A 25,125-nucleotide genomic window follows, 5' to 3' on the forward strand; every position below is an offset into this window, starting at 1 on the left:
CTCGTAAGTACTCGTACATGTCGGTTGTTGTTAAGCTAATTAGCTTTTTCATTTCCTATTTTTTTTACGAATGAAAAGTCGATTTAAATGTAGCTAGAGTGTAGAATGTGTTCGCTAGAGCGAAATTTGGCATCAATGCGCGTAAATGCGTTACGAAAGCGAATGAAATTAAAAAAGGATCATATGCGATAGGAATAAAGGATCATATGCGATAGGAATAAATAACCATATGCGATAGGAAGAAATATATGCGATAGGAATAAAGGAATATATGCGATAGGAAGAAAGGATCATATGCGATAGGGATGCAGCGGCTATAATTAATAATTCTTTCAAAAATTGATCATATACCTGTACAATAGATATACCGAATATTCCGATCCCGAGTTTAATTCAGTATATTTATTTATTTATGTATTTTTAAAAGGCTCTTCTGGGTTTATTTATTTTATTTGGTATTTATTATTAATTTATTGATTATATTTATTTATTTGTTTTTTATACAATATTTAATTAATTTTTTTCGCTTTGCAACCTGGGGGATTAATTTGCTACCGAATTGATCGTACCCTCCCCCCATAAATAATGGTATAACAACGCCATTGGCTTGCATCTTTCTTTGTTTTTATTGAATACTTCATATTGAATATTTAGGGAATATTCGGCTCGCGAGCACAAAACACTCGTTAATGTTAATACCAAATTAAGTTGGTTAGTTAGTATGGGCCTAAGAGTTATGTTAAAGTATAGCCCATCATCTGGCTGTATGCATTAGGGCAGCGATTTATTTATTCTTAAATGCGCAAGATAGTTTAAACTAAGTTTAGTAAACATTTAATAAGCGTATAAGATTAAATTGAATAAGAGTTTAGCAGCAATTCCCGGCTGCCATTTTGAGCAGTTCGGCACGACTAAAAACAGTGCGGCTGAGTGATTTTTATTCCTGGTGCTGCTGGCTGGGGTGTAGTTTATGTCTTTTGTAAAAATGATGTATATTTTTGTTTTGCAGTTCACAGAACATTCATGGACTAAAAAGTAATATATAAATATGGTAAAATAATTCTCGAAGCTAGCTGTTTCTGCTGTAGACACATTGTACACGTTAGTATGGTTCAATTTATAAACACGAAAACATACGTACTTAAAATACAGAGGTTGAAATATAAAATATGTTCGTTGTCCGGTGGCTTCCACTTTTCTAATTAGCTCGGCGGATAGGTTTCTAAGACTGCCGCAGCTCCTACTGCTAACTGGCGTGACAAGCTCCCACCGTGGACAGACGCGGATGTTGTATAGCGAAAAGTGTGCGTATATTTTGCGAACTTATCTTTTATATGGCTCACATATAAAATTGTCCTGCACTCGTAAGGGGAGCTTGCCAATCGGCCAACCAAATGCGAAGCTTTTATACGACCGAACTACAATTCATCCATTGTGTACACTTACAACTGAAACTACATAATGTTACGTGGAAACACTAAACTAATATACAATTTGACCATGGCAGAGGCTCGAAACACTTAAAACTTATAAAACAAATTCACGTTCGATTTAGTATTAATATCCGGCTGCTGGCGTTCCTCTTTCTGCTTGTTATTATAAGCCTCACAGAGCTGATCAAAGTCGTCCTTGTTCATCTCAACCGATTCTATCATAGCCACCTTCTTGTAACTGTTGAGAAAGAAATTAGGTAAACACGGGCTCATTCTATTATGCAGTTTTTGCGACATACGTGTCTCTATTGTACTTTTCCCGCATGGCCTGCGTGTTGAGCTCCTTTGCAGTTTTGTGGGTGTGGCACAGATGTAATATAACCGTCTTTAAGTCCTCCAGCTTGTAAGTCGTGATCTCCTCCAGCTGTGACGTCCACATCTCCATGCCCAGAATGTGACGCGCCAATGCGACCGAGGCGGATGACATAAGTGATGGCAAATATTGCAAGTATGTTTCTCCCTCCATGAGGGACAGCTCAGAAATATACTGTGTCAGGTAATATTAAGTTAGTAAAGTTTGAGATTTGTTTCTTTTTTGTTTTGCCAATAGCCTACCAGCGTCATAAACTTCAGCTTCTCAGGCATGTCGCAAAGTACAGCATAGGTGTTGATAAAGACGTAAGCAGTCGGTGTGCACAGATCGAAGGAGAGAATCTTCAGGATAACCTGCTCCATGCGTAGCACCTGCGCCTTGGTGTAGCTGTCGTCGGTGAGGAAGACGAACTCACCGACCTCTGGGGGATAAATTTCCTCGTATTTTCTGAAAACAAAACCACATCAATACACAATCATTACCGGACGAAGTCTACTTACGCGGCAATGTACATAGCTGCTGTGCCCACCAGCTGCAACTTGGAGCGCACCACCGCCATTTGGCTCAAAAAGCGATCTAGATAAAAGACGGAGAGATAGAGCGTCTCCGTGTCTAGTTTGTACTCCTCGGAAACCTCAACCAGCCAGTCTATCAGGATGGAGCGCATATTGTGGCTGATGTCCTTCTGTCTGCGCATATAAAAAGGCTTGGGGCGATGTTTCTTCTGGAAGATTGAAACAAATGATTATACCGATTAGATTAGTCGGTTTAACAAACTAGCGTTAAATTACTAAGGCAAACTTTGGAAAGATATGAATACCGTCACTTTCGGGTAGCATACAAAATTGTTAATACACTTCGCAAACATATTTCTAATGCTTAACGTTGTTTTCTACACTCTGATCTTGGGACCAACTAACCGTTCGGTTTCATCATAGAATGGTGTCAAAAATGTACAAATTTCACGGGAACAAAAACCGCCCAGTCAACTCAAGCGAATAATACCAGTGGAGAAGTGGCAAGCAAAGGCTGGGGGACGGAATCAACCAATTTTTATTTGTTTATTGGTTTTTTCGTAGTACGTGAGTCGCATCGCAATACCCAGGTCCAACGAAAAAGTCTTTGCCAAAACATCTACATATATGGGCAATATGTACATTAGGTGTTTATTTAATGGTCGCTTTAACGATTATTGATACCGTCAAGCGCCACGAACTGCAAAAATGACCATTTAGTTATCAATTGGCATGAATATATGCATGTAATTGGTTGCATATCATCAACATTTGATATTGAGAAAGTTAACCAAAATGTTAAAGTTGTGACCCCTATACAAATATTTCAGTAATCGTTATTTAGTAGAGGCAAACAATAAACAAAGCACCCAGCAACCGGACAAACAAAGTCAACCGGAACTCAGACAAAATATCCATACCTTACTAACAGGAGGAAACGGACATACCGAACTCGAATACAGTTGAATATTTTTTAAAACTCTGACACGATGACGCTCAAAATCGGAATATGCACCAAGCAGGACCTCGACGAGGCGATGAAGCTGCAGAAGCGGGAGCAGTACGAAGATGAGCGGAAGCGGCGCATCTTTAATGCCAAGCAGCGTCTTTACGGGGTAAGTATGCTTCAGCAGAATGCGCGAGCCTCATTGTCGAATATTCCATTTCACAGCTCGACCTCGAAATGTTGGACCGCCAAATACTTGAGAAAAAGAAACAGCGCACCGCCCAGATGGAGTGCGACAAGAAATTTGAGGAACAGGAGCAGCTGCAGAAGCGTCTTATCCTGGCCCAGGAAAAGGAGTTGGAGAAGAAGCAGCGTGTAGTGGACTCGGATCTTAACTATTATCGCTGCCGCTATCAGCGCAAGGAACAGCGCCGCGAATTCGATCTCAATGATCCGAATTTCTTGAAAAAGGCACGTCCAACCAGAGTCGCCGACAATGACATTTCGCTGGGCGTTTCCAGTGCCCAGATCTTTCAGGGCGAGGACCTGTACAACTCTGACCGGAAGCTTCGGCAGCGGGAGCAGCAAAGAGCGTGGCTGGATCAGCAAGTGCAGGAGCGCAAAAAGGCGGAGGATGCTCGCAAGCAGGCCGATAATCTGTTAATGGACAACGTTGGTTGCAGAGACAAGCATCTGCAGGAGATGGCCAAGTCTGATCACCAGATGCGCAACCAAGTTATCCAGCGAGTGCGTCAGTTCAACATCAATATGGCCAAGCAAAAGCAATTGGACCGCGAAAGGGAAAAGCGTGAAAAGTACGAGGATGACATGGCCGAGATATATAACATGCTTTCCAGCGACATGCTCACTGAAAATCCGGATGTGGCTCAATCGCGTACCGATCCGAACAAGAAGATTGCCTTCATGTATCGCGGCATGACCCCAGAAGAACTTCGCGTGTTCCGCCTTGGACAAGACCAACAGCTACGTTTGGCCATTCAGCGCAAGACGGAGGCCCAGATGATGGACAAACAGTGGGAGCAATACGCCATCAATATGGACCGCACCTTGGTCCTTCACCAGATCGAGGATGATCGCCGACGTAAGGCGGAATTCGATGAGATGATGCGGGCGAATTCAAAGTTGGCCGTGGAGCAGGATCGGCAGCGCAAGGAAGCCCTTGTGGGCTTAACCAATGCCGTCTCGGATGACTTTTACGATCAGTTCAACAAGAACTCACGTTAGTGGGATTGTGTGGATGTTCCCAACCAAGATGATTCCAGTACAGTGTGCTGGATTCGATTAGAAAGCTGCCTCACTTTCTTGTGCAGCAGCTTTCCACACGCGTCTAGAATATGTACATAATATTTTTGTTGGGAATCTTTACGGCAAAATTATTACGTTCATGTTGGAAACAAAGAATTTCAAATTATTCAATACTACAACAAAATCCTATATATACATATGTACATCTGAAAAACTGAAATATCACGGGAAATAAAGCTTAATTTGTCAGTTATTACAAAATTTTAATGTTTTTGTTTGAAAATTGTTCCAGTTTTTGGTTTGGTTTTTTAGTATTTTTTTTTAAGATTTTTTTCATTTTTAAAAATTTTTTATTGATTTAAAAAATTTTTTTTTAAGTTCTTTTAAATTTTTTTTTTTAGGTTTTTGTTTTTTTAAGTTTTTGTAGTGTTTTTTTTTTTAAGTTTTCTTACTTTTTTTATTATGTTTTTTAAATTATTATTTGGTCTTTGTTTTGTATATTTTTATTGTAGTATTTTTGTTTATGTTGTATGTAAAATTGCAAGAAAATGAAAAACGTAAACGACTACGAAATCTGAATTTGTCAGAAGGAAGTACAAATTATTTCAATTATTTTCCGCGTCCCAAACTGTACGAATAAATGCACCAAATGTTAAATAACAGATATGTAGCTATCATAAGAGATAAACTGGTTACCTATATGAGGAACCGAAGCAATTGGCTGCCAGACGAATTCCATTAGTACCGAGTGTCTACGACTTTGTAAGGAAAAGAAAACGTAAGAGTCAACAACAACGACAAAGGATGAGACGCAGGCGAGCGTTTCGTTTCCCGCCCAACAAACATAAACATGTGCCGAGCATGGGCGAGCAGGGAGAAGTGAACCCATGAACCCAGAAAGAGGCAGCGTTGCGTGAAGGGAATGCCACATTAGGGTGCGACAGGGTCCGACTTCCCCTGAGAAATTACGTCTGCCTGCCCCCTGCACAGAATACAATGCACATGGCCAAGTAAGAAGTAAGACATTGAAAACCCAAGATACCTTGGGGAAAAACTCCCTTTTTTGACAGAAACGATGTCTGCAATGCAAGGCTCGACTTCGAATTTTAAAGATTCTGTACGCATAGACTAAAAAGTGATTTGAAAATATTTTCATATGTGCAGTTTTAGAGTTGATGTCCCCGGACATACCTCGCTTTCCCGGAAGTATTTCAAAATGTCCATCTGGTACTGGACCACTTCCAGGAACCGCTGACGATCGTTGCGCGGCGGCAGCTCCTTGACTCGTCCACTTGGCGTGGCCCCCGTTTCAGTGCTCTGGACGCTGCTATTACTGGACTGGATGACACCCAGAATGGAGCGGTCCACGGACATTGGCGACTGCACATCCGTCACGGACATAGGCGTTGAATCCAGATCGCAGTCCACGAATTCCTTTTGCCCAGCATCGCTGGATGGAGTCAAAAAAAAAAAAAAGACCAAAAATAAATAAAAAGTTTGCTTACGGTTTACCAATAGACCGATGGAAACTTACAATTTCACGACATATTGGTTCTCTTTGTCGACTAGGGAAGCCATGGATTTTCCGGGTGGCGCCACCTGAGTATCGTTGTTGTCCTCGTACACGGAGAAGGTCTTGAACTGCTCCACCACGGGCACCACATTCGACTTCTTGGCGGCGTACTCCACATTCTCATCGGCATTGTGGTTTCTTACGTCACGGAAGACCTGCTGAAAGGAGCAAGACCAGGTTTAGTTATGGTCAAATTCTATGGTTAGCTACTGATGAATACATTTAAGTAATTTAACATTATTAGTTCAATTATTTTCCCCATAGAACGATGCTACTTTTTAGTTGCGCGCCTTTCCCTGGCTTCCCGATTTTCCCGTGTATGTGTATGCACGTATGCGCATGTGTGCGTTCGCAATCGCAATTGCTTTTGCTCTCCTTGTTTCGCCGCATTGTTGTTGTTGCAAATCTTCAAAAAGGCGCGCAATTGCAAGGCCTGCACCTTTTTCTAGGTTAGTTTAGTTAAGTTTCTAGGTTAGGCGCCAGTAAGTACATAGGTTATATTAAAAGAATGTATGTATGAAAAATAAGTGAAAAGGATGGGATGGAATGGAAGGGAGGGGAGGAGGAGTAAGGGAGAGAAAACCACCACCACTAGGTGCACTCACACATGCGTACGGGCGCAGTGGTATGAGGATCCCACCACCAACACCATAAAATAAAGCAGCTGCATTGGAATTAGACGTAGAGGTACGGGAAATCGGCAACGGTACTTACAACTTTCCCGGACGGACGCGTCACATTGTTGTTGCCATTGAGCACGGCGAAATTTGCCCGCGGCGCAAGTGCGTTCTTCTCCGACTTCCCAATTACGGCCAGCGGCTGCTTGGTGTTCTTCACTCCGGCAGGGATCTTAATGCCCGGATTCTCCTTGTTGCTCATATCTTGGTGGATCTGGAAACTGGCCATCGCGTGCTCTCTTCTACTCCTTTCTTCGCCTTGTAAAATGGTGTCCGATTCTGCTCTTGCCTTTCCTTCTCTCTTTCGCTTAGCGTCGTTGTCTTCCTGCTGTTGTTGTTGCTGTTGTTTTGTGCTGCTTTCTTATGCTCGACGCTCACACCGATACGCACACAGTCACAGGCTCATATGCTCAACGAAGACGCACACATGTGTACATTAAGCGCAGGCAAATTTTATCACCGACAAATTGACGCTTGAATTACACGCACACGCACAGTTTTGTACAGAATTCATTTGACTTTCGATTTCGTACAGAAGTTTGTGTCACGGCAGCGTTGGAATTAATTTCCTTGTTTGGCTACGCTCGCACGGACTTTGCTAATTATATTAACTGTTTTACAAACTCCGTACTTGTTCAGCGCTTCGCGGTTTAAAAGCAATTGCTGGCTTCTTTTGATTTTTTCCCGGTCAACACGTCGTAAATGTTAGAGATGGCAGTGTCCAGCTATCGATTGGTCGCGGCGGCTATCGACGTTTGCCACCAGTGTGGCCATATGTGTCAGAAGTTAGTTTATTTTGGGATGCTCACGATCGAGCCAGTGTTGGCAACTTCAGCAGTGCGCGAAATTTAAAAGTGTCCATTGCTTATATTGTTGATTTAATACAAAAATTTGTTTTTAAATTTAAAGAAAAAAATTAAAATTTTAAAATATCTTATTAGTTTGTGTACCTGTATATTGGCCAAACGTCCGAGGGTGGTAACCAGAGATCTGAGATCGCATGCATTTTTTTTGCTGAGACTGGAATATCTTATATTCAAGGCACTTGACCAGCCATGTCCAAAAGTCAACTCGACGCTTTCTAACTTGCATGTCTCAATCTCCAATCTTTAGTCGACTATATCGTTCTTTTTGCAAAGCAAACTTGTCCCAAATTATTTTAACAACCGTTTAACAAAATTCTTTCAGAAAGTGTTTTGTTTTTAATCGACGCACTAAAAAACTTTAGAAAAAAGTCCTGAATACGAGTAACAAAATGGCTAAAATCAGGGGACATTAGGCACAAAGCAATGGGAGAACCGAGTCTCGAGTGACTCGGAAATAAAAGTAGCAGGTGAGTCGAAAAAAGAGCCATCAACATTTTGTGCTGTCCCAAAAACCAAACGAAACCGAAAAAAAGCTTTTCCCCTTTTTTAAAAGTCCATCCGAACAAAGTGGCTGCTCGAAGTTTTGAACAAATTATCAACTGCATGCAACAGAAAGTACCCAAATAACAACAATCTCAGCGTTAAATTTAAGCGGCTGACCCGAAGTAAGGGGCAGCAACTCCCTAATTAACTTTGTTCAGAGCTTTATTTCGGTTATTGCGATTATTATTGTTATTATTTGGCTGCCAGTTCACCCTGTTAGTGGGACACCCAAAAAAAGTTTCGCGCAACTTTTGGTTTTCATTACGCTAAACAATTTCATAACTCCACTTGCCAGGATTTTCAGCCCGTCCAGAAACGAGGAGCGTTTATGTAAAAGAAAGGTTAGTTTAAAAACGGAAGTATATGTACATATATTAATTCGGGTGACTGTCACAAAACATACAGATATAACCAAATAATAAATAGGTCCTACAAAAGCATTTTTAATTGTAGGTATTTAACAAAAAAAAAAATAAATAAATAAATAATAAAAAAAGGAGTTCATAACATTCTTAAGTTTCGTAAAATTATGTATGCGCATTATGTATGTACATATATGTATGTATAGCAGTATTTTGTGGCTGGAAAAATCTACTTTCTTCAGCAGCTGCGACGCCCTAAGATAATAAAGAAAAGGTGTATCGGATTGTTCATTGTTTTGCACGAGATATTTCGCAACTGCCGCCCTCGAAACTAACTCAGTTAGAAACTGAAAGAACTACGAACACAATGAGATACCAACATTCACATACATGTATGAGCTAACATATATTCTGTTCCTGAACACAAATGCTGACCTTTGCGATCTTGAAGTCCTAGAGACCAGGTAGCAAGACAAGCAGCAGTTGCATACAGAAATTGCGTATATAAAATTGGCTTGAGCCAGGAAAATTGAAATTGTAACTGCCTTCTTTGTTAGAAATTTTAAGTAATAACTAAAATCCTATTCACCCCCAGTTATTTGAAATCATGAAGATCAAAGTGTTAACAAATATCGGCACCAATGTGTTTATATAATACGTAGCTTAGATCTTTTTATTTGTAGTTCTTTAAAATTGTAGTCAGGCTTTTTTTTGTAGACCGGCTTTTTAATGTTAGCTTAAATCAAGAGAGAACGCAATAGCCGATTTCATAAACAGTCGGAAATTTCGGAAACGCTTCCTTCCACATGTTACATATTGTTTAGCGAACAACGTAACATTTTTCCCATTCACTACAGAGAATTGCCTATTTACATAACAGGCAGAATTGTGCTTGGTGGAACTAACAGGTTCTGTAGCTCAAGCCTAACAGTCTTGTGGATCGGCTTTTAACAGCGAAAGAGAAACTAACAGCGAGCTTTTGAACCACCGATTTCGCGCCTAACCAGAATTTAAAACCACAAAAAGTTGTGCCGAAGTTAAAAGTTGTATTATCGCGAAACAATACCGGGGTTTGTTATAAGCACACCTATAAGTAAATCCCCCGCCAACTGCAGTTTCTTATTTATGACATCATTTGCAAATCGTACAAATCGTTTTTCTTATCGTCCGCCAAAAGTCACGCCTTGAAATGTATATTTGCGCAAGGACTTCCCAGGATATCTTCAATCTTCTCCGCAAACAAGCCAAGGCAAGACCCCTAATAAGCAAACAAATGGACTAAAAGGCACCAAGAGCTGTGCAAGCAAAGGCCGCTAACGCTGATTTGTTGTTATTTAAGCTCTTAACTTTTAATCAAAGATACATATCTCACTCTCATTGATTTTCACTCCTTGTTTGATGGCGTTTAAGCATTGTACTAGGAACATTCGACAGTCAAAAGGAATCCTTCTGGTCGCTTACAATCGTATTAAAATTCGTTCGAGTCTCCAATTCTCAAACTAGTTGGCAAAAAATACAGTGGTTTAGGTCACTTTATCAATGTTGTCTGTTATACATACGTACAATTCTAACAAACAATTTTTAACAAAAATTATATTTTGTAAGTGCAGTAAATAATAATTGAATTTTCATTTAAAAGGCTTCAACAGCACCAAAATTCAATCGCCTCGAAAAATATATACCCCTCTTAGGGCTCGTTGCGACAAATGATGGAAATGCGACGTGTCCTTGGCACGAGCGTACCCTGAAACTGGGAGTGCTCCTTAGCTAGTATCTCGTGCGTGAAGTTGTAGCGAGCCGTGTGGCTCATTATGTACAAGGAGCGGCGTGGCAGCAGGATGTCAGCGTAGAAGTTGTTCCCCAGTGGCACCTCCGGCTGATGGCGATAAGCTGCATCGGGTTCTGACCCCTGGGCTGTCGGTTCCGTTGCACTACCCGATGATTGCTGTTGGTACCGCTGCTCATCCGTGCGCACAAGTCGCATCACACTGTCGCTAAGTAAGCTTATCCCGGAGATTGTGTTGCCGCAGTACTAGAAGGATGATAAAACGATTGGTTATATAATCAAAATCTTACTGCTGGCATCACTGCAACTCTGGACTTACTCTCGTGCTATCCACATGTGGCTTGATAACGCCATCGGGTGCAAGATCCAGGATGTGCACATAGGGCATAATTGCTCCATCGAAGGCGACTTGGCGCACGCGCTCCAGGATCTCTCTGTTCTTAGGAAACCACTTCTTCCGCTCCGTCTCCCGAAAACCGTGTATGGCCTGCAAGATGGTCAAAATCAACTTAGGTGTTATCCATTTAAACATATTCGTGATCATATCCCACATCGTCCCAGTGATCGAACTCGTAGCGCAGACGGCTCATATAGGGCTCGATTTCCTCGTGAAGCTGCTGTTCCTCTGGCTCACTAATAAAGTCCGTGATTAACCGCATATGCTGGCGAAATTCCGTCTGCTCCGTTTCGGGCCATTTTCCAAAATAAGCTGTTAAATTGTCTTTTCTAGCGTTGCTTTCAACCGCTAATGAATGACGTTCAATTATAAAGGCACTTTGAATTGGAAGCTAATATGTGAGAACTATACTTCTACTTACCTTGTCGATGGCACCGTCTCAAAATCTGACCTATAATTCTGGGTAATCTTCTATTCTGTATAATCATTTTCAAACGAATTTTCTTGTTTTGAAAGTTACGTGCAAATTGAAAATAAACAACCGTCAAACAGCTGTTTGATAATGTCCTGGCGTTGCCACCCAGTCGAGTGCTATTCGTAATCACTAATTTATCGACAGCTTAACGATCGATAAGAGTTTGGAACAACTTGACCAGCTATCGCGTTCACCGTTTGCAGTGATCTCGTTAAAAAAAAACTTAACGAATAAAGAGGACAACCAATGAGGCCTACGGTCACATTATCAAGTATTAAGCGATTACCGTATGATGACCAAATTGTATACAAAACCAACAAAGAACAATGTCAAACGTCGTAACCCTTACTTAATGGAAGTGAGAGCGAGGGAGAGGGCGATACGCAAGCAGCAAAGCAATGGTTTGCATAATTACATAATTGTTCATAGGTTTAATGTACAAACAATTTTTGGTTCGTTGAGTACAGTTACCCTTCAAAAATGTAGGAGTTTTTTATAACTGTTACTCGTTTGGAAAAAGGGTATACTAGATTCGTTGAAAATTATGCAATGGGTCGAATCGCTTTTTTCGTTTTTTTTTTTTTTTTAAGTTGTTCGATTTTTAAACCTATCATCTGAAAATATCCGTCTTAGTAGCAATGAATTGAAAAACAATAAAAAGAAAAGCCAAAACAGAAAAGATGTAGAACATTGCACTTTCCCATTTACGCTTGTTCCCGAGAAAATCAATTACATTTCTCACCTTTCGCTTTATCCAAACAAAATAAGGAACCAAAACTTAAATTGCCATCAGAAGACTGGTCAAATTGATTGGAAATATGCATACACAACGTGAATAGAAGATTTTGGGCACAAAGTCGAATAAAAAAGGAAATTCTTGAGGCAAGCCTAGGAGAAGTGCATAAAAATTGAGCGGAAAGTTGGTGGGGATTTTCAAACCATTTGCCGCACCAACCGCAAAGTGATTTAATCAATGCAAATGAAGGGCCGATGTGCCGCATGGCCGACATAAAGCGTTAATGGAATTTCCACCGAGGATTTTCTATCCCCGGCAGCGAGAAACAACCCATCATTTGGCCGTGTTCGGACTGTTTTCCCGTGCGTTGGTGTGTAAATGATAAATGAGGGACACCGTCGGTGGCTCCGCGTGCCACTGTTCCGGCCGGAACCACCGGCAGCACCAACCCACCAGCCCAACAGCACCACTAACCCAACACAGCCGACACCACCGACACCACAACGCACCATTAGGTGCTATTGTCCCTTTTTGCTTTGTGGTCCTTTTATTTTTTCGCCCCCCGAAAAGAGCCTCCTTAGCCATCGCAACGACTATTGTTGTATCCTGGGACCATCCATTGTTGCTACGGCCATCCTTTGAAGTCGCAAGATGAATATGGCCTGGCATCCAGGAGTCATCAGTTACACGGACTTCCATTTCAGTTGAAGTACGTGGAGTGTTTCGTCCACGACTTTTATTATCAGCCCTGCGATTTATACATAAGATGACCCTTGGAATACAATACAAAAAACAAAATGAATTAGGTGGCGACTTCGGCGAGAATTTTAAACCTAAAACTCTCGCAATATTGCTATATTTTATATGGTAAATAATAAATATAAAAGTTATAAAATACAAAATTATTATCGAAAATGTTATTCGCTTTTAAATAGGACAAATTAAACATCATAAGCCAAACATTCAAGAATGGAGTTTAGTAAACAAATCTTAATCAAAATTTATAAGGATCCCAATTTGGTTGCAATAAAAATAAGAAACAAAATGTAATTACATATTCATGGTTTGTTCTTTGGCGAACCCTTTAAAAAGGCAGTCAAGCCATCTCACTCCGCTTAAAAACAACATCCTTCTTTCCACGGACAACAAGGAATGTCAAAGGCATAGCCTCAAAATCTGCTTGTGCTGAAAGCGAACTTTAGATTTGGTCGAGCAGAGCTTATGATGGGATTTCAGCTGTGTCTGTTTCGGCCAAGATTTGCTGCGTATACTGGTTGCTTTGGCAATGAGAAAGCCTTTTGAGGATTATGGAGCTCCTGCGGCAGGCTCTTTTGCGGTCGAAAGTTTTGTGCCGGGCCAAAGAGCTTTAAAGTTGCCAGAGGATATCGCAAAACAGAGCAAAAACCACAGTTGGCAGTTGAGTAGCAAAGAAAGCTGTGCAAAACAGATCAAAAAACACTCTGCCTAACTTAATTTCACATCAATATTCCAGAAGAAAAAGAAAGTCGGGGAGAAATCACTAATAAATTACTCAGTCATTATCGATCTCCTTAGTTGTTCACTGCAAAGCTGAATTAAAATGGACACTGTGTCGCTGTCGAGTAAGTTTCCGCCGCCGTTCGGTAATCAATATGCGAATAATTAAATAGTAATTAAGTTATTTACTCACATGGGTGAACAGAGCTCAGCTGTGGCCAATACTATCAATCATATTTACTGCCAAAACATAGCATTGATCCTGAATTGACAGCTGTGCTTGGTCGTAAATTGGGTCTAGCCATTAATTATCGGTCACCAAAATGCGCTGCTTGGTAGTTCAATACAGTATTTAAATATTATATTGATATTTTAAATCTTAACTAAAAATAACTTCAATTCAAATTCGATAGGCGAGTACTCAGCTACAGATCGATAGCTGTGTTATATCGAAATCACAGTGCTGCCACTAGGTAGCTGTTATTTTTTAGCCAGTCTAATTCAGCACTCTGACCGACTCTGGGCACTCTATTAAATCAGGAAGCGGCATTTTCTGGCATCAAAACAAAAAAAATATATTGTAAAATTCAAAGCGTAAAACAAAATTCGAGATGGAGGACATTAATTTCAACGATTTCACGCCGAAGGAGCGCTACGAGATCATCAAAGAGTTTCTGGTAAAGATGCGAAATGCCAAATCCATGCCGAGCAAGGACTTGCATGTCCAAAGATTCTTCGAACATTATTTGCGAAAGTTCTACAAAATGCCGGAAAAATTGGTCAACGATATTGCCTACTGCCAACGAGCCATCAAAACTCATCTGGAGATCCACCAGGCATGTGGATAAACATTATCGACATGTATATATGTATCACATATCTCTTCGATTCTTGCAGACAATCGTCAGTGTTTTCGCGCAACAGGCGGATGCTGTGAGTAAAAATATGGACGCACGTTCCATAAGAACAATCTACGTTTATTTCTAGTTATATCCTTTAAGGCTAGAATAAAGGCACCTCATTCTACCGGCATTATTTAATATGTTTAAAAGCTGCAGCAATTTAATGTTCAAAAGGAACTTTTTACATTTACATACTAGTTTATATATATTTTAATAAATTGTATAGTATTATGTGACTTACAGGATCCCATCATCAAGGACAAGTACATCAATGAACTGGAGGAGATGCTCTACGAACTAAACGCTGAATGCAACTACTTGGTGCTCCGCCTTCAGGACGACATAGATCGTTTTTGCTCAGCTTTCACGGAGCAGGACGTAAAGCCGGACAAAATGGTTATCAATGACATTGTCAGTGCAGCCATTGTTCCGCTTATCGTTAACCCGGATATAGCCCTTAAGCCGTGCTTCGTAATGGAGCGACCCAACGAGGGTCAGTTGATCATGAAGTATTTCATAATAGATGGAGTAGAGCCCATTGTTGAGAATCCGCATACTGTGGAATCACCAAACCCACTTTCGCCATCACACAGCAACCTGGATATGAGAAAAAGTCGTCTCAATCTACAGGCAGCTTTGAGTCGCGCTCGTGCCAATTGTAAGCCAGCGAAGAAAAGCAAAGATGACGAGAACAAATTAACCAAGGATTCCATTTTGCATGCCGTGGGTCTCTGCTCGCACGCAGAGTATAAGCGGCTCAAGTTATCAATGGTTTTGCTCCAGAAGCGTAAGCCTAGGTCAACTGAGAAAACCAAATAATTTCCGACCCTTATCAAATGGGAACTTCTGTTTCTGTTACGTTTCCTAGAGATTTTTATAAGAATGCTTACATAATTATACTAGACAAGCTAGGGTACGTTAGTTTAAGTATAATAATTAGGGTAAACATAGAATTATACCCAATGATTGAATCTCATAACCTTAAATGTGAATCACTTCAGTTCAAATGAAGGGGTTTTTATATTAAATACTTGCTTTTTTATGATAAGAAAACGAATCACCAAGCGTATATGAACCAAAGAAAACTTTATTTTATTAATACGATTGTTAAATGTTGAGAAAAAAAACATTAAATGTAGGACTTTATTAATTCAATATTGCGGTTGTGTAAATTAATGGTTTTGCACCTGCTGAATAGGTTTCTAAAGCCGGCAACGTTGATCGCAAATGCTGTCATTTCGGCACTTTGCAGGAGCTGCATTCTTGAGGAACTTGTCCCACACTCTGAACCTTTCCATGTCGAATTCCCTGCTGTGCAGCTTGGGCATGGTCTTTCTGGGGATGGACACCAGCATCTTTAAATCTGAAACCGTATTTATAAGTGCAACCTAGGCGATGTGAAATAAATCTCCACAAATCAGAAAGACCAGTCCGTAGCTCCCAGTCGTGAAGTTTGTGTAATATCCAGATGAAATGAGCTAAGCTGAAGATTGTGCTTGTGTCTGGATGTGGGCGGAGTGTCATATCCGTTGCTCTTTTGCATATGTGTGCGTAAGTCGCTTCTGGTAGTCGTCTCAATTGTTGCATACCCGGTACTCGTAGAGCAAAATGGTATACATCCTCACTCGTTTTATTAATTTTAAAAGCATCATTACATAAACCTTTTCTCTGCATATGCTTCTATATAAAGGCCAAGCTTTATTTAAAAATGAAATGATAATATACATGCTTCTTAGCATCTAAGTTATACATGAAGTGTTCTTCGTATGTAAATAGAATATCTGTAGTTACATTTTCATTCAAGTACATTTTTATACTGGTTTATTTGGTTAGGTAAAGATATTCGTATTTTTCCTTGTAGTTAAACAAATCAGAATTTCCAACTACACTGTAAAATTCTTTTTTAAACATGTTACTGAAATTAATATGGTCCACTAGAGTTTTTACATATTTTTGATGTATGAGTTTGATCTTAACGCCCTTTGGCTCTTCTGTGAGGAGCACATCATCTGTTCTCCTCCCGTTTGCATCGATAGCCGCCTTGGAAGTTAGGGGTTTACCAAGAGATTCGGAGTCATCTCTTTCCTTCTCTTTTGGTCCGTCGTCGTCATTAGAATTTTCCGGAAGTTCAACTTGACCAACATCACCATAGACATGTTCTGTAGGCTCGACCGCCTCATTGTCTATAAGCCCATTAACGGATAGGTAAGTCTGCATCATTTTAAACCTCTCGACCTCAGGCAAACAGTCCTGGGTGATAATTAGGTACTGCTTGAAGACCTCTGAAGTTAGGAACACTGTTTCGCAGCAATTCATGGTTTCGCGATAACGCGAGTGCAATTGCTTTAAAAAAATCGTTGATTATTATATACTCCAAACAAGTCTATATAATTTTAAAGACCTAGTGCGTACATTAAATCACAAAATACTGTCAGTTACGACAAAGACTTATCTTATCTGCTTCTAAACCATCTTAAACAAAAATTATTGACTCACATTTTTACAACAAATGATGAGATCCTCTTTTTCTATGTCGTGTGCTTTCTGGAAAACCCTGACAAGGTCGCCGATCAACATTGTGGGTAGCTTCATCTTTATGATCGCCACGCAGTCGAAGACGATCGACTCCACGAGCCAGGAGGAGCCGCATACGAGTAGCTCCATTATCATCGTCAAGGTGGCGTGCTTTTGAAGAGCTTTCGTATCGTAGGTGTACACATAGTGGAGGAAATGGGCAAACGTTTCTGGCTGGACATCATTTAGGACAAACTTTCCCGATTTGGACTCATTGAAATCACTGAGGAACATGCGCTCGAAAAACTCCGATGCACTGGCCAAAATTACTTTGTGGCATTCAAAAGTTTGCTTTTTCACCTCAATATGACAATCGCAGAATTTCTTGTTCTCCAAGAGGTTGCGAAACTCAGGCTGTAGCCTGGAATTGGAGATAGTATGGGGAAAATCCTATATTTAATTTTATAAACTTACCACTTATCCATGTTAAATCGGGTAGGGTTCTGAAACTAATAAAACAATGTACATTGTATGTATATAATCTTGAATTCACGTTCTATATGAATATCTTTCCCCACAGATCTATATATGTACAGATCGGAGGTGGTAATTCCCAATTGATGAATTAGGAAGTTTATGATGGCTTCTGGCCTAGAGACTCAGAAGAAGATAAAACGGCGCTTGCCGGAGTTGCATTTAATGAGCTGGTTGGTGCTCGTTATTCATTGAATATCAAATCTGAACTAAAGCTACGAATACAGAAATTCAACTTAGGAGCTAAAAATGAAAACGAAACACATTGGCCATACAAAAAAAAACAAAGTTTGCCAGCTACGTAACGACGTCCGGCATAATGGTTACATTGCAGAATGGCGTCGTCGTCGTATTTCATGCGCTCAACATAGCGACGTTAACTTTAGTTAACTTACACATATAATATGTAAATATGTACATTGTACATACATTTATTATTTTTTACGCTTTTTTCAGCGTGGTTTGCTTTTCTGGCTACATATGTGTTTATGTACATATCTAATGAAACCTTACTTTGAATATCGTATTAAGCTTGTTTTATAATAGTATGTATTTATTTAATTGTATTTATTGTTTCCATAGATTTTCAAAACTTTCTAGCCATCTTTTTTTCCGGGAACCCCCCAATTACGTTTTTTTTTTTAACTCACCTTAAGAGATCTTAGAGCCAACCGCTCGATTCGGTAGAAAATCCCAAAGTGAAGCGTTGAAGATGGAATAAGCCCGATTTCAATTCCGATTTATCGGAATTTATGACTTAAAAGTTATCGTTTAATTATACCCTTTACTCGTGGAGTAAAGGAATATATGTATGTGCTACACTCGTTGAAAAGTATGTAACAGGTAGAAGAAGGCGTTTCCGACCATATAAAGTATACATATATATTCTGGATCAGGGGCAATGACCAAGTCGATCTTGCCATGTGCTTCTGTTCGTATAATCGTCTCGATCTCAGGAACTATAAAAGCTAGAAAGTTGAGATGTGGCATGCAGATTGCAAGGACTAGACACAGCGCAAGTTTGATTCTAAACCATGCCAGAAAGATGTTGAAATAACTTGTTCGCACTTCCACTTCGGGGAACTCGACTATAGCATTCTCTCTTGTTTATTATCAACTGACGGTCTCCGACTTGCGAGCAATTTGCATATGAAATGTATCTGCCAAAAAATGCGTGGGGAAGGCAGCAAAAAAGGTTGAAACACAATGGTCGATGACCAACTGACAAGTGACACTTTTCCAATTGAAATTCCCCACCCAACAACTGCACAGCTCCAGTGGAGAAACCAGAGAAGCTATGTACATATATCCAAAGTAGCCCCGATGGGCATGTCAGTCGAGATGTCATAGATTTGCATGAGCACAAAGATCGAATATTCCAAATTGAGCTCTCGTGTTGTGTTTTTTCGAAAATTTCCAATACTGCGGGCGAAGGAAGCGCAATGGATGGCTGCCACAACGACATCTTGGCGCCCCTCATCCTGGCCGTTATGGTGGCCAATGGACATCCGCTCACCCTGGACGAGATCGTCGATGAACTGACGGCGGTGATCAATTCGCAAACCGAGCTGGCCATTGCGCATGAAAATATTGGAGACGGAAAACATGGCCACAAGTCGTATAAGCCGAGACGAAGGCACTAAAGATCTTAGCATGCGTTATGTGCTAAATTTCAAATGCAATAACTTATTCCAGACTTGAGTGAATTTAATCTCTTGACCTATTATGTATAATAAACATAAAAAGGTCCGTGAGTGATATACATACATAGTTAGTATAGTGTAGTAAAATTCTAACCAAAAATAGTTCAAAGTATGCATAGTAATCTAAACACATTATTTCAAGGCGGACATACGAAGACTATGTTGTTTTCAGCCAAAAATCATTAGGAAAAAGTAAACATTTATAACTAGCATGAAAAGACTTGGTTCAGACTGGCGATTTATCTCTTATTTTAAAGCTATTTTTTCAGACTGTTCCTTGCCTTCAAGCATCTCAAATTACTCGCTATAGCAAGGAGTCTGTATAAATTTTCCTACCTTGATAGTACATACATATATTTTAGTAGGTGGAGCTGAGCGAAGCAGAAGCACACGTGGAAAATGTACGGACAGAGCGAGTTAAAAGTTTTTCAGCGTCGCGAAAAATTGTTTATGTTTCGTTCGACAAGGAGCAGGGAAAAATTTTGAATATGTGAAGATGTGGGTGGATTGCTGGAAAAACTACGGCTACGGAATATTGCCCATGTGGCTACGTCGGGGCGCCCATGTGGATGTGAGTGCGGTGAAGGAAAACACTTTTCCTGCCGTGGATCCGTGGAGCTGGGAAATTGTCAGCACCTGTAACCGGTTGCGATGGGATGGGTTGGGTTGGGTTGTTGGGATGGTAACTTTGGGTAAAGAATCCCACACGTACGCCCGTTCGCCTAATAATCACGTGCCGTGAAAGCTCATTAAATTCAGAGGTGAAAAGCAGCCTCGTCCCTTCTGTCGCCCTGTTATAACCTCAAAAATGTATATCCTCTGGCAGGTACATTGGTAAAATCCGCGAGGCTCGAAGCAGCGAGATACATAGATCTCTGAGATACATTTAATATTAAAAAATTCTTAAAAATTGAAACAAATCTTTAGTTGAAGAAGCTCTTTGCTTATTCGTTTTCTCTGTCACAAATATTTCTCATCTGTTAGCATTAAAATAAACTTTATATTGAATAAACTTTATATTGAACGAGGCAAAAATAAAATTGATATACCAATATCAATTCTCTACCCACGATAGGAAATCTCTCTCTTAACTGGGAGATTCAATTTCGTTGTCGAACGCAAGACCAGTATAGGTATAAGCCGTATAAAATAGCATATAAATGATTTTATGTACATATATGGGTTATAAGCATGGGTTCAAGTTTGTGCCACTGTCAACCACATAAAGGGTTCGATTTTATAATTTCCGCCGTCTTGAAGTGCTTTGAAGGTGTCAATCGCGCATTCATTCCAAGTGTTCAACAATATATGACACTCGAGGCGATACCGCCGTGCAATCCAAACCAGCCCGTAAAATTTTATGATCAGTCTCGTTTATATCATCGACAGGAAGTTAAGCCCACTCCGATGGGAGGGTTCAGAAAAAAGGGGCGAAGGCGGCTGACAAGTTCGCAGTTCATAAAACGGCAGAAGGGCTGCGACAACAAAGCAAATTGGTGGACAACCAGGACATGGGACTCCAGATCCGCTGCAGGAGCGAGTACTTTCGACCGCAGATTCGCTGCTGCTGCTGCGAGCGTTCATTTTTACGGTCATCGGGTCACTAGTAAAAATAATCTTATGACCGCCCATCTGCTCTTCCGAGTCCTTTGACTGTCAGCTGCAGCTTCCTTTCAGTTTTTCTTTTTTTTTTGTTCAGTTGTGAATCGCCCTATCGCTGAAAGGCACACTTTCCGAACTTTATGTTTGTTCCAGACCTTAAAGCAGTCAAATCTCACAATGATTATTGCAAACTTGCATCATTTATCTGTTCTTGTTTTCGTAATCATGATAAATCTGAATAAAATTGTAACTAGCAACTGAAAGATGCATCGAACGGCCTCCAATGAAAATGCACATACACTGGGTATCTACAAACTGAATGTCGATTTTATTTACATACGCCCATACGCGTATTGTCGTTCTATATTGTGCCGGATGCAAGCTGCCTGCCCCACTTGCTCGTCAAATGGTTCACCCAAGGATGGTGGCGGCCAAGAAAAGACACACCAAGTTCGCAAGGTACATACATGGTGGGGTACATGGGTGGGTACACACATGCGATTGGTATTGATGTTGGGCCATTTTGAAGGTGTATTTTGGAGGACTCTCGCCCAATCCCGTGGATGTGCTGACATGGCCTTGGGCGTGCTAACGATACATCTGAAATTTTAATTGATTCCGATAATGAGCAAGGATACGGAGGAGTTTGTCTAGTGAGTTTTTGCTATTTATTGCACGAAAACCCATTAAACGTGTGCCACCGTCATTCGGATAATTGAGGCATCAATTCAGTTGGACAAATCTACGACACTTAAAGCCACAGTACGGGAAATTGATTAAAATACATAAATTCAACTTGAACGAAAGGCATTCTGTGATGCTCAGCAGAAATTAATGGGCTTTCTCATCGTGTTTTCGTGGTTTGATTATATGGATAAACACTGTATTGTAAGTACCTGCAACATTCGAATGGGAAAAGCGCACAAAATCTCGTTTCATTTCTTCTGTGGATTTGCCTTGGGCTCACTATTGACCCGATCTCGGGCCAACTTGGATTTTCGATTCCCCATTTCCCTCTTCCCACTCCCCATTTAATTTTATTTGTTTTCGGCGTGGTGCCCACTTCTTTTTTATTTGCTTAAAGGGAGCAATCTGCGAAGGACAACATAAGTGGTAGCTATGTATATAAATATATAGATATGTTTGTACTTTTGTTGGCGTATCTGCATCTGTATATCTGTACAATTCCAGTGGCTTTTCAGCATTTTCTGGCTATCGCTTTTCATTTCAACTGTCGCGCGGCCATAACAAAATCGAAGGATGTGATTTCTTAAGAATTTTATTGACTAATTGAGCGCCGAAAGAAACAATCTCTTAACTGATGGGTCTTGTTTAAATTAGTATTGTGACTACTTACCCAATAAAGACTACTTAATCATCATTTGCCTACCAAGAAACTTGTTCCTAAACAAAATATAGCCTCTATTAGAGAAACTCCGGATAGATTTTCCAGAAGCGTAAAGCCAGGCAAGCCTCACTTATGGAAAATATTGGTTCACGCTCGTAAATCGCCCCGAAAAACACGCTCTATGCACAAGCAGACCGAATGGTTTTGCCTCAATTGGGGGCCAAACACGAAAATCAATCGAAATGTAATTGAATTGCAGGCACTTGAGAGCGAAAACCGCCGAGGAAACGCATGCATATTTTACGTGAGCGATTTGCCGAGGCGCCGAGGAAAATGTGTGCCGAACTAAGGGAAAAACGAAAGCCGCAAACTGAAGACGGCGTCGCAGAGTGCGGAAATCCTTTTACCCAAATTGCCCGCAAAATATGCAAAAACGAAAAACAAATATCGCCCAGGGAGCTGAGTTCAAAATATTTCGCGTACGTGGGAGCTGAGATGTCTGAAGCGACCCACGGTGCGTATGAGTAATGTCGCCGTCACGCACGTAACGTATTCGTCATATGCCGACAGGACACAGTCTCGGGCAATTGGCAAAAAGAATCGAATCGAAAATGTTGCCTTTTTCCGGTCTCCAGAGGAGCCCCAAAGGCGACATTGAGTTGCCAAAAGAAGAAAGCGGAAATGTAAGCCAGCACACTGGTTCAGAGGTTTCAAAAAATTGGCAAATCTTAAATGTGTTGTTTTCTAATTTAGGTAGATAGGTGCTATCTGTATTGAAATGTTTTTCTTGTTCATTATAACACTTTTCAACACTGTGCGCAGCTGATAATGACCATAAATATAATAAATAATAAATGTAACAAAGAAAGTATGTTTTTGTTATATTTTTGTAATGTCTGTAAAACGGTAAGCTATGTCAGTTAACATTACATTTTCAACTATTACATTACATTTCAATTAAAGGTATTACATGTATTTTGACCCGAAAGCGTCCACTGTGCAATGTAACCGAAGAGGGGAGCAAAAAAGCCAGCGTGCTCATGCATGAACGGCGAACGAAGGCACACGGACTACGGCCGTACAACGGTACAATGGCACAAAACTCCGCCGGATGCGCAGCGGGTGCGCGAACGCGTCCAGAGGAAGATGAGCAAATTACCCGACTTCACGCGGATGGGTCTCAGCTATGTGGGGGGAATCATTGATGTTCGCCTAATTGAAAATTCAAAGTTTTCCAAAGATAGAAAATCAACACCCATTTCATTGGTTTAAAGTTATCATCTTAAATTGGGAAAATACACACACATTGGCCACAATTACGAGTATAGTTACGTTCCTAGGTATATGTACATATTTCCTCTTCATTTTGTAACCCTTTGTATCAACCCTTTCAGGATAAAACCAAGCACAGGTTAACTGTCTGTGGATTAGTCGCAAATAAAGTTGGTGTCGGATAAATGGTTGTGTAAAGTAGGTACGTACATACGAACATCCATTTTACATCCCATGGGGCAATTCTGGGTGAGATTGGATGGATGGCCGGGCTTGGGCAGCTCCCAGTTTTGCGACTTATCTCCGGGAGCTTGCGTTTGCTTGCGTCTGCCAGAGCCTGTAATTCATTTTTAATATTTTCCTTATGAATATTTCCATGAGCTCTTCTCTCACCTGTTTGTATCCTTTCGCCCCTCGTCTGGGTGTTACATTCCGCCCAACTCGATTCCGCCATTATGTTGTCCATAAACGTGCACACCTGAGTGCCGTAGTCCTCCAGCTCGACTTCCTTCCACCTGCGTTTCAACTTCTCTGCAGATTGTCACATTTCACGATGTAACCACCAGGCAGATGGACAAGTCGACAGTTAGACGGACGGATACAAAATCATGTAAGGGTACTGTGAAAAATATTAAGCATATTTATTATAAAGCCTTTTCCTCTTAAGTATTTAACTTATTTGTATAACTGTATAATAATAATGGTGTATACTTCACACTCAAAATAAAATAGTTTAAGGTGCCATAAATGGGCTTACATTTTCTCTGTCTGTACTTACACTATTGCTTGCATGTAGTTGATAGTGGGAGGCTCCTGTCACATCCTTGTAACGTTTCCTTCGACGCGGAACCGGAGTCTCCTTGGCGAATACACTTTACAGGCGGAAAACAGGAAAACAAGAAAACTTGTTGATAGTGCAGTTCCCCACGCTGGAAAACCAGTCCAACTCATTTTTTCCTCTTTTAAGTGCGTAGCTGTAAAGTCCCCAGTCGCGGGAAAATTACCACCACAACAACCAGGCCAAAATGACGAAATTACCAGAGCTCCAACGTGTCCAACGGCGATTTGAAAGCAGCCACAGGAGTGGCATGGTAATGAATGTGGACTGATTGCCATTGGCTGTGCTGAAAATCAAATATTTATCATGGGGAAATGGATCAAAATGCATTACTTTAAACTTCAAATTAACAAACCCGAGATAGGACTTCTTGTGCCAAATTGAATATGGAAACGCCTTGGATTCGCTGCTTTTCCTTTTCACCTGCCAAATGCAGCACTCGGCAGTAAATAACCCAATTCACAGACATCGGAACACAGGCAAAAGTCAAATTTATGGCACCACAACATTAACTGCACCCCGGGGACACGGCAGCGTTTAATTACTAGCGTGTTTTGTTGGCCAACTCTTACAAGCCCAGTTGCTGGCCAGTCCAAATGAGCGTGCTGAATTGGGCTGCAGCAAAAGTAAATCAATTTCGAATATGTATGTATGTATGTGCTCCTGGATGTTGGAAGTACACGTGCTTGTGTAATGTCAATTGGAAGTCGTGAGTAGAGGACAGCCAGATGACATACATAAATATTCATAGTATCTGCAGCGGTTTGTTAAATACTTTGTACATATGCATATGTTTTTTAATGTATTGAATATGATCTAAGATGCGTTTTGATGTTTTTATCGCCCCTTATATAAACAATTTAATCAAAGACACTAGAATAACAAGATGCGTAACGGCCAAGCATTGGTTTTGCACTATGCAGCCACTTTTTTGGTGGCGGCAGTAATTGCTCTCTTCCCGCTCGCATAAAATTGAGAGCATAAAAAT

At 40.6% G+C, this 25,125-nt stretch overlaps 7 protein-coding genes and 2 long non-coding RNA genes across 14 annotated transcripts; 3 read left to right on the forward strand and 6 right to left on the reverse strand.

Moving 5' to 3' along the window:
• Positions 1–610: 610 nt before the first annotated feature.
• LOC6544613 (G2/mitotic-specific cyclin-A) lies at positions 611–7,555 on the reverse strand. 5 transcript variants are annotated; one of them, XM_015157703.2, is made up of 7 exons: positions 6,821–7,555; positions 6,068–6,261; positions 5,725–5,983; positions 2,307–2,530; positions 2,049–2,253; positions 1,733–1,980; positions 611–1,671 (listed from the first exon to the last, which is right to left on the reverse strand). In XM_015157703.2, the coding sequence occupies exons 1-7, from the start codon at positions 7,010–7,012 to the stop codon at positions 1,521–1,523; spliced, it is 1,473 nt and encodes a 490-aa protein (XP_015013189.1). In that variant the 5' UTR covers positions 7,013–7,555; the 3' UTR covers positions 611–1,520. The 5 variants fall into 5 exon arrangements, with proteins under 5 accessions (XP_015013189.1, XP_001972447.1, XP_026833703.1 ...); XM_001972411.3 differs by having other exon boundaries at positions 6,068–6,264; XM_026977902.1 differs by lacking the exon at positions 6,821–7,555 and adding an exon at positions 6,382–6,444.
• On the forward strand, positions 3,226–4,706 carry LOC6544614 (RIB43A-like with coiled-coils protein 2). The gene is made up of 2 exons (XM_001972412.3): positions 3,226–3,436; positions 3,493–4,706. Exons 1-2 carry the CDS (start codon positions 3,311–3,313, stop codon positions 4,510–4,512), a joined length of 1,146 nt encoding a protein of 381 aa, XP_001972448.1. The 5' UTR covers positions 3,226–3,310; the 3' UTR covers positions 4,513–4,706.
• Positions 7,556–10,068: 2,513 nt separating the features above from the next.
• LOC6544615 (alpha-ketoglutarate-dependent dioxygenase alkB homolog 7, mitochondrial) lies at positions 10,069–11,359 on the reverse strand. The gene is made up of 4 exons (XM_001972413.3): positions 11,159–11,359; positions 10,892–11,085; positions 10,660–10,827; positions 10,069–10,586 (listed from the first exon to the last, which is right to left on the reverse strand). The coding sequence occupies exons 1-4, from the start codon at positions 11,223–11,225 to the stop codon at positions 10,242–10,244; spliced, it is 774 nt and encodes a 257-aa protein (XP_001972449.1). The 5' UTR covers positions 11,226–11,359; the 3' UTR covers positions 10,069–10,241.
• A 2,534-nt stretch (positions 11,360–13,893) lies between these two features.
• On the forward strand, positions 13,894–15,453 carry LOC6544616. The gene is made up of 3 exons (XM_001972414.3): positions 13,894–14,260; positions 14,322–14,357; positions 14,570–15,453. Exons 1-3 carry the CDS (start codon positions 14,036–14,038, stop codon positions 15,143–15,145), a joined length of 837 nt encoding a protein of 278 aa, XP_001972450.1. The 5' UTR covers positions 13,894–14,035; the 3' UTR covers positions 15,146–15,453.
• Positions 15,454–16,000: 547 nt separating this feature from the next.
• On the reverse strand, positions 16,001–17,197 carry LOC6544617 (kelch-like protein 7; the record flags this gene model as incomplete). Its single annotated transcript, XM_026978167.1, has 2 exons — positions 16,001–16,669; positions 16,823–17,197. Coding segments are annotated over 2 exons (897 nt in total), but the record flags the coding sequence as incomplete, so codon positions are not given.
• Positions 17,198–17,203: 6 nt separating this feature from the next.
• Positions 17,204–18,079, reverse strand: LOC113563954. The gene is made up of 3 exons (XR_003407724.1): positions 18,025–18,079; positions 17,315–17,349; positions 17,204–17,261 (listed from the first exon to the last, which is right to left on the reverse strand). It is a non-coding gene; the product is annotated as an uncharacterized LOC113563954 (long non-coding RNA).
• A 591-nt stretch (positions 18,080–18,670) lies between these two features.
• LOC6544698 lies at positions 18,671–19,070 on the forward strand. Its single transcript, XM_001972416.3, has one exon. The coding sequence runs from the start codon at positions 18,817–18,819 to the stop codon at positions 19,015–19,017; it is 201 nt and encodes a 66-aa protein (XP_001972452.1). The 5' UTR covers positions 18,671–18,816; the 3' UTR covers positions 19,018–19,070.
• Positions 19,071–23,191: 4,121 nt separating this feature from the next.
• Positions 23,192–23,844, reverse strand: LOC113563953. The gene is made up of 4 exons (XM_026977909.1): positions 23,693–23,844; positions 23,510–23,636; positions 23,331–23,447; positions 23,192–23,239 (listed from the first exon to the last, which is right to left on the reverse strand). The coding sequence occupies exons 1-4, from the start codon at positions 23,763–23,765 to the stop codon at positions 23,212–23,214; spliced, it is 345 nt and encodes a 114-aa protein (XP_026833710.1). The 5' UTR covers positions 23,766–23,844; the 3' UTR covers positions 23,192–23,211.
• Positions 23,845–23,888: 44 nt separating this feature from the next.
• LOC113563955 lies at positions 23,889–24,862 on the reverse strand. Of its 2 annotated transcripts, none has more exons than XR_003407726.1 (3): positions 24,493–24,862; positions 24,078–24,418; positions 23,889–23,918 (listed from the first exon to the last, which is right to left on the reverse strand). It is a non-coding gene; the product is annotated as an uncharacterized LOC113563955 (long non-coding RNA). The 2 variants fall into 2 exon arrangements; XR_003407725.1 differs by having other exon boundaries at positions 24,078–24,423.
• Between the last annotated feature and the right edge of the window lie 263 nt (positions 24,863–25,125).

This window comes from Drosophila erecta, unplaced genomic scaffold (genome assembly GCF_003286155.1).
Source record: "Drosophila erecta strain 14021-0224.00,06,07 unplaced genomic scaffold, DereRS2 tig00000021-arrow-pilon, whole genome shotgun sequence".
Classification (NCBI taxonomy): Eukaryota; Metazoa; Arthropoda; class Insecta; order Diptera; family Drosophilidae; genus Drosophila; species Drosophila erecta.

Bases quoted from the DNA above. Each gene is read 5' to 3' on its own strand.
- LOC6544614 (XM_001972412.3), top strand. From the start codon at position 3,311: ATGACGCTCAAAATCGGAATATGCACCAAGCAGGACCTCGACGAGGCG. The intron at 3,437-3,492 runs GTAAGTATGCTT...TCCATTTCACAG, and splicing joins CCAAGCAGCGTCTTTACGGG to CTCGACCTCGAAATGTTGGA.
- LOC6544613 (XM_001972411.3), bottom strand. From the start codon at position 7,012: ATGGCCAGTTTCCAGATCCACCAAGATATGAGCAACAAGGAGAATCCG. The intron at 2,531-5,724 runs GTATGTCCGGGG...TCAATCTTCCAG, and splicing joins AATACTTCCGGGAAAGCGAG to AAGAAACATCGCCCCAAGCC. The intron at 1,981-2,048 runs GTAGGCTATTGG...TACCTGACACAG, and splicing joins AGCTGAAGTTTATGACGCTG to TATATTTCTGAGCTGTCCCT.
- LOC6544615 (XM_001972413.3), bottom strand. From the start codon at position 11,225: ATGATTATACAGAATAGAAGATTACCCAGAATTATAGGTCAGATTTTG. The intron at 10,828-10,891 runs GTGGGATATGAT...ACCATCTTGCAG, and splicing joins AGTTCGATCACTGGGACGAT to GCCATACACGGTTTTCGGGA. The intron at 10,587-10,659 runs GTAAGTCCAGAG...TCATCCTTCTAG, and splicing joins CACATGTGGATAGCACGAGA to TACTGCGGCAACACAATCTC.
- LOC6544616 (XM_001972414.3), top strand. From the start codon at position 14,036: ATGGAGGACATTAATTTCAACGATTTCACGCCGAAGGAGCGCTACGAG. The intron at 14,261-14,321 runs GCATGTGGATAA...CGATTCTTGCAG, and splicing joins CTCATCTGGAGATCCACCAG to ACAATCGTCAGTGTTTTCGC. The intron at 14,358-14,569 runs GTGAGTAAAAAT...TGTGACTTACAG, and splicing joins TCGCGCAACAGGCGGATGCT to GATCCCATCATCAAGGACAA.
- LOC6544698 (XM_001972416.3), top strand. From the start codon at position 18,817: ATGGATGGCTGCCACAACGACATCTTGGCGCCCCTCATCCTGGCCGTT.
- LOC113563953 (XM_026977909.1), bottom strand. From the start codon at position 23,765: ATGGACAACATAATGGCGGAATCGAGTTGGGCGGAATGTAACACCCAG. The intron at 23,448-23,509 runs GTACGTACCTAC...ACTAATCCACAG, and splicing joins TGTAAAATGGATGTTCGTAT to ACAGTTAACCTGTGCTTGGT. The intron at 23,240-23,330 runs GTGTGTATTTTC...ATTTTCAATTAG, and splicing joins CTCGTAATTGTGGCCAATGT to GCGAACATCAATGATTCCCC.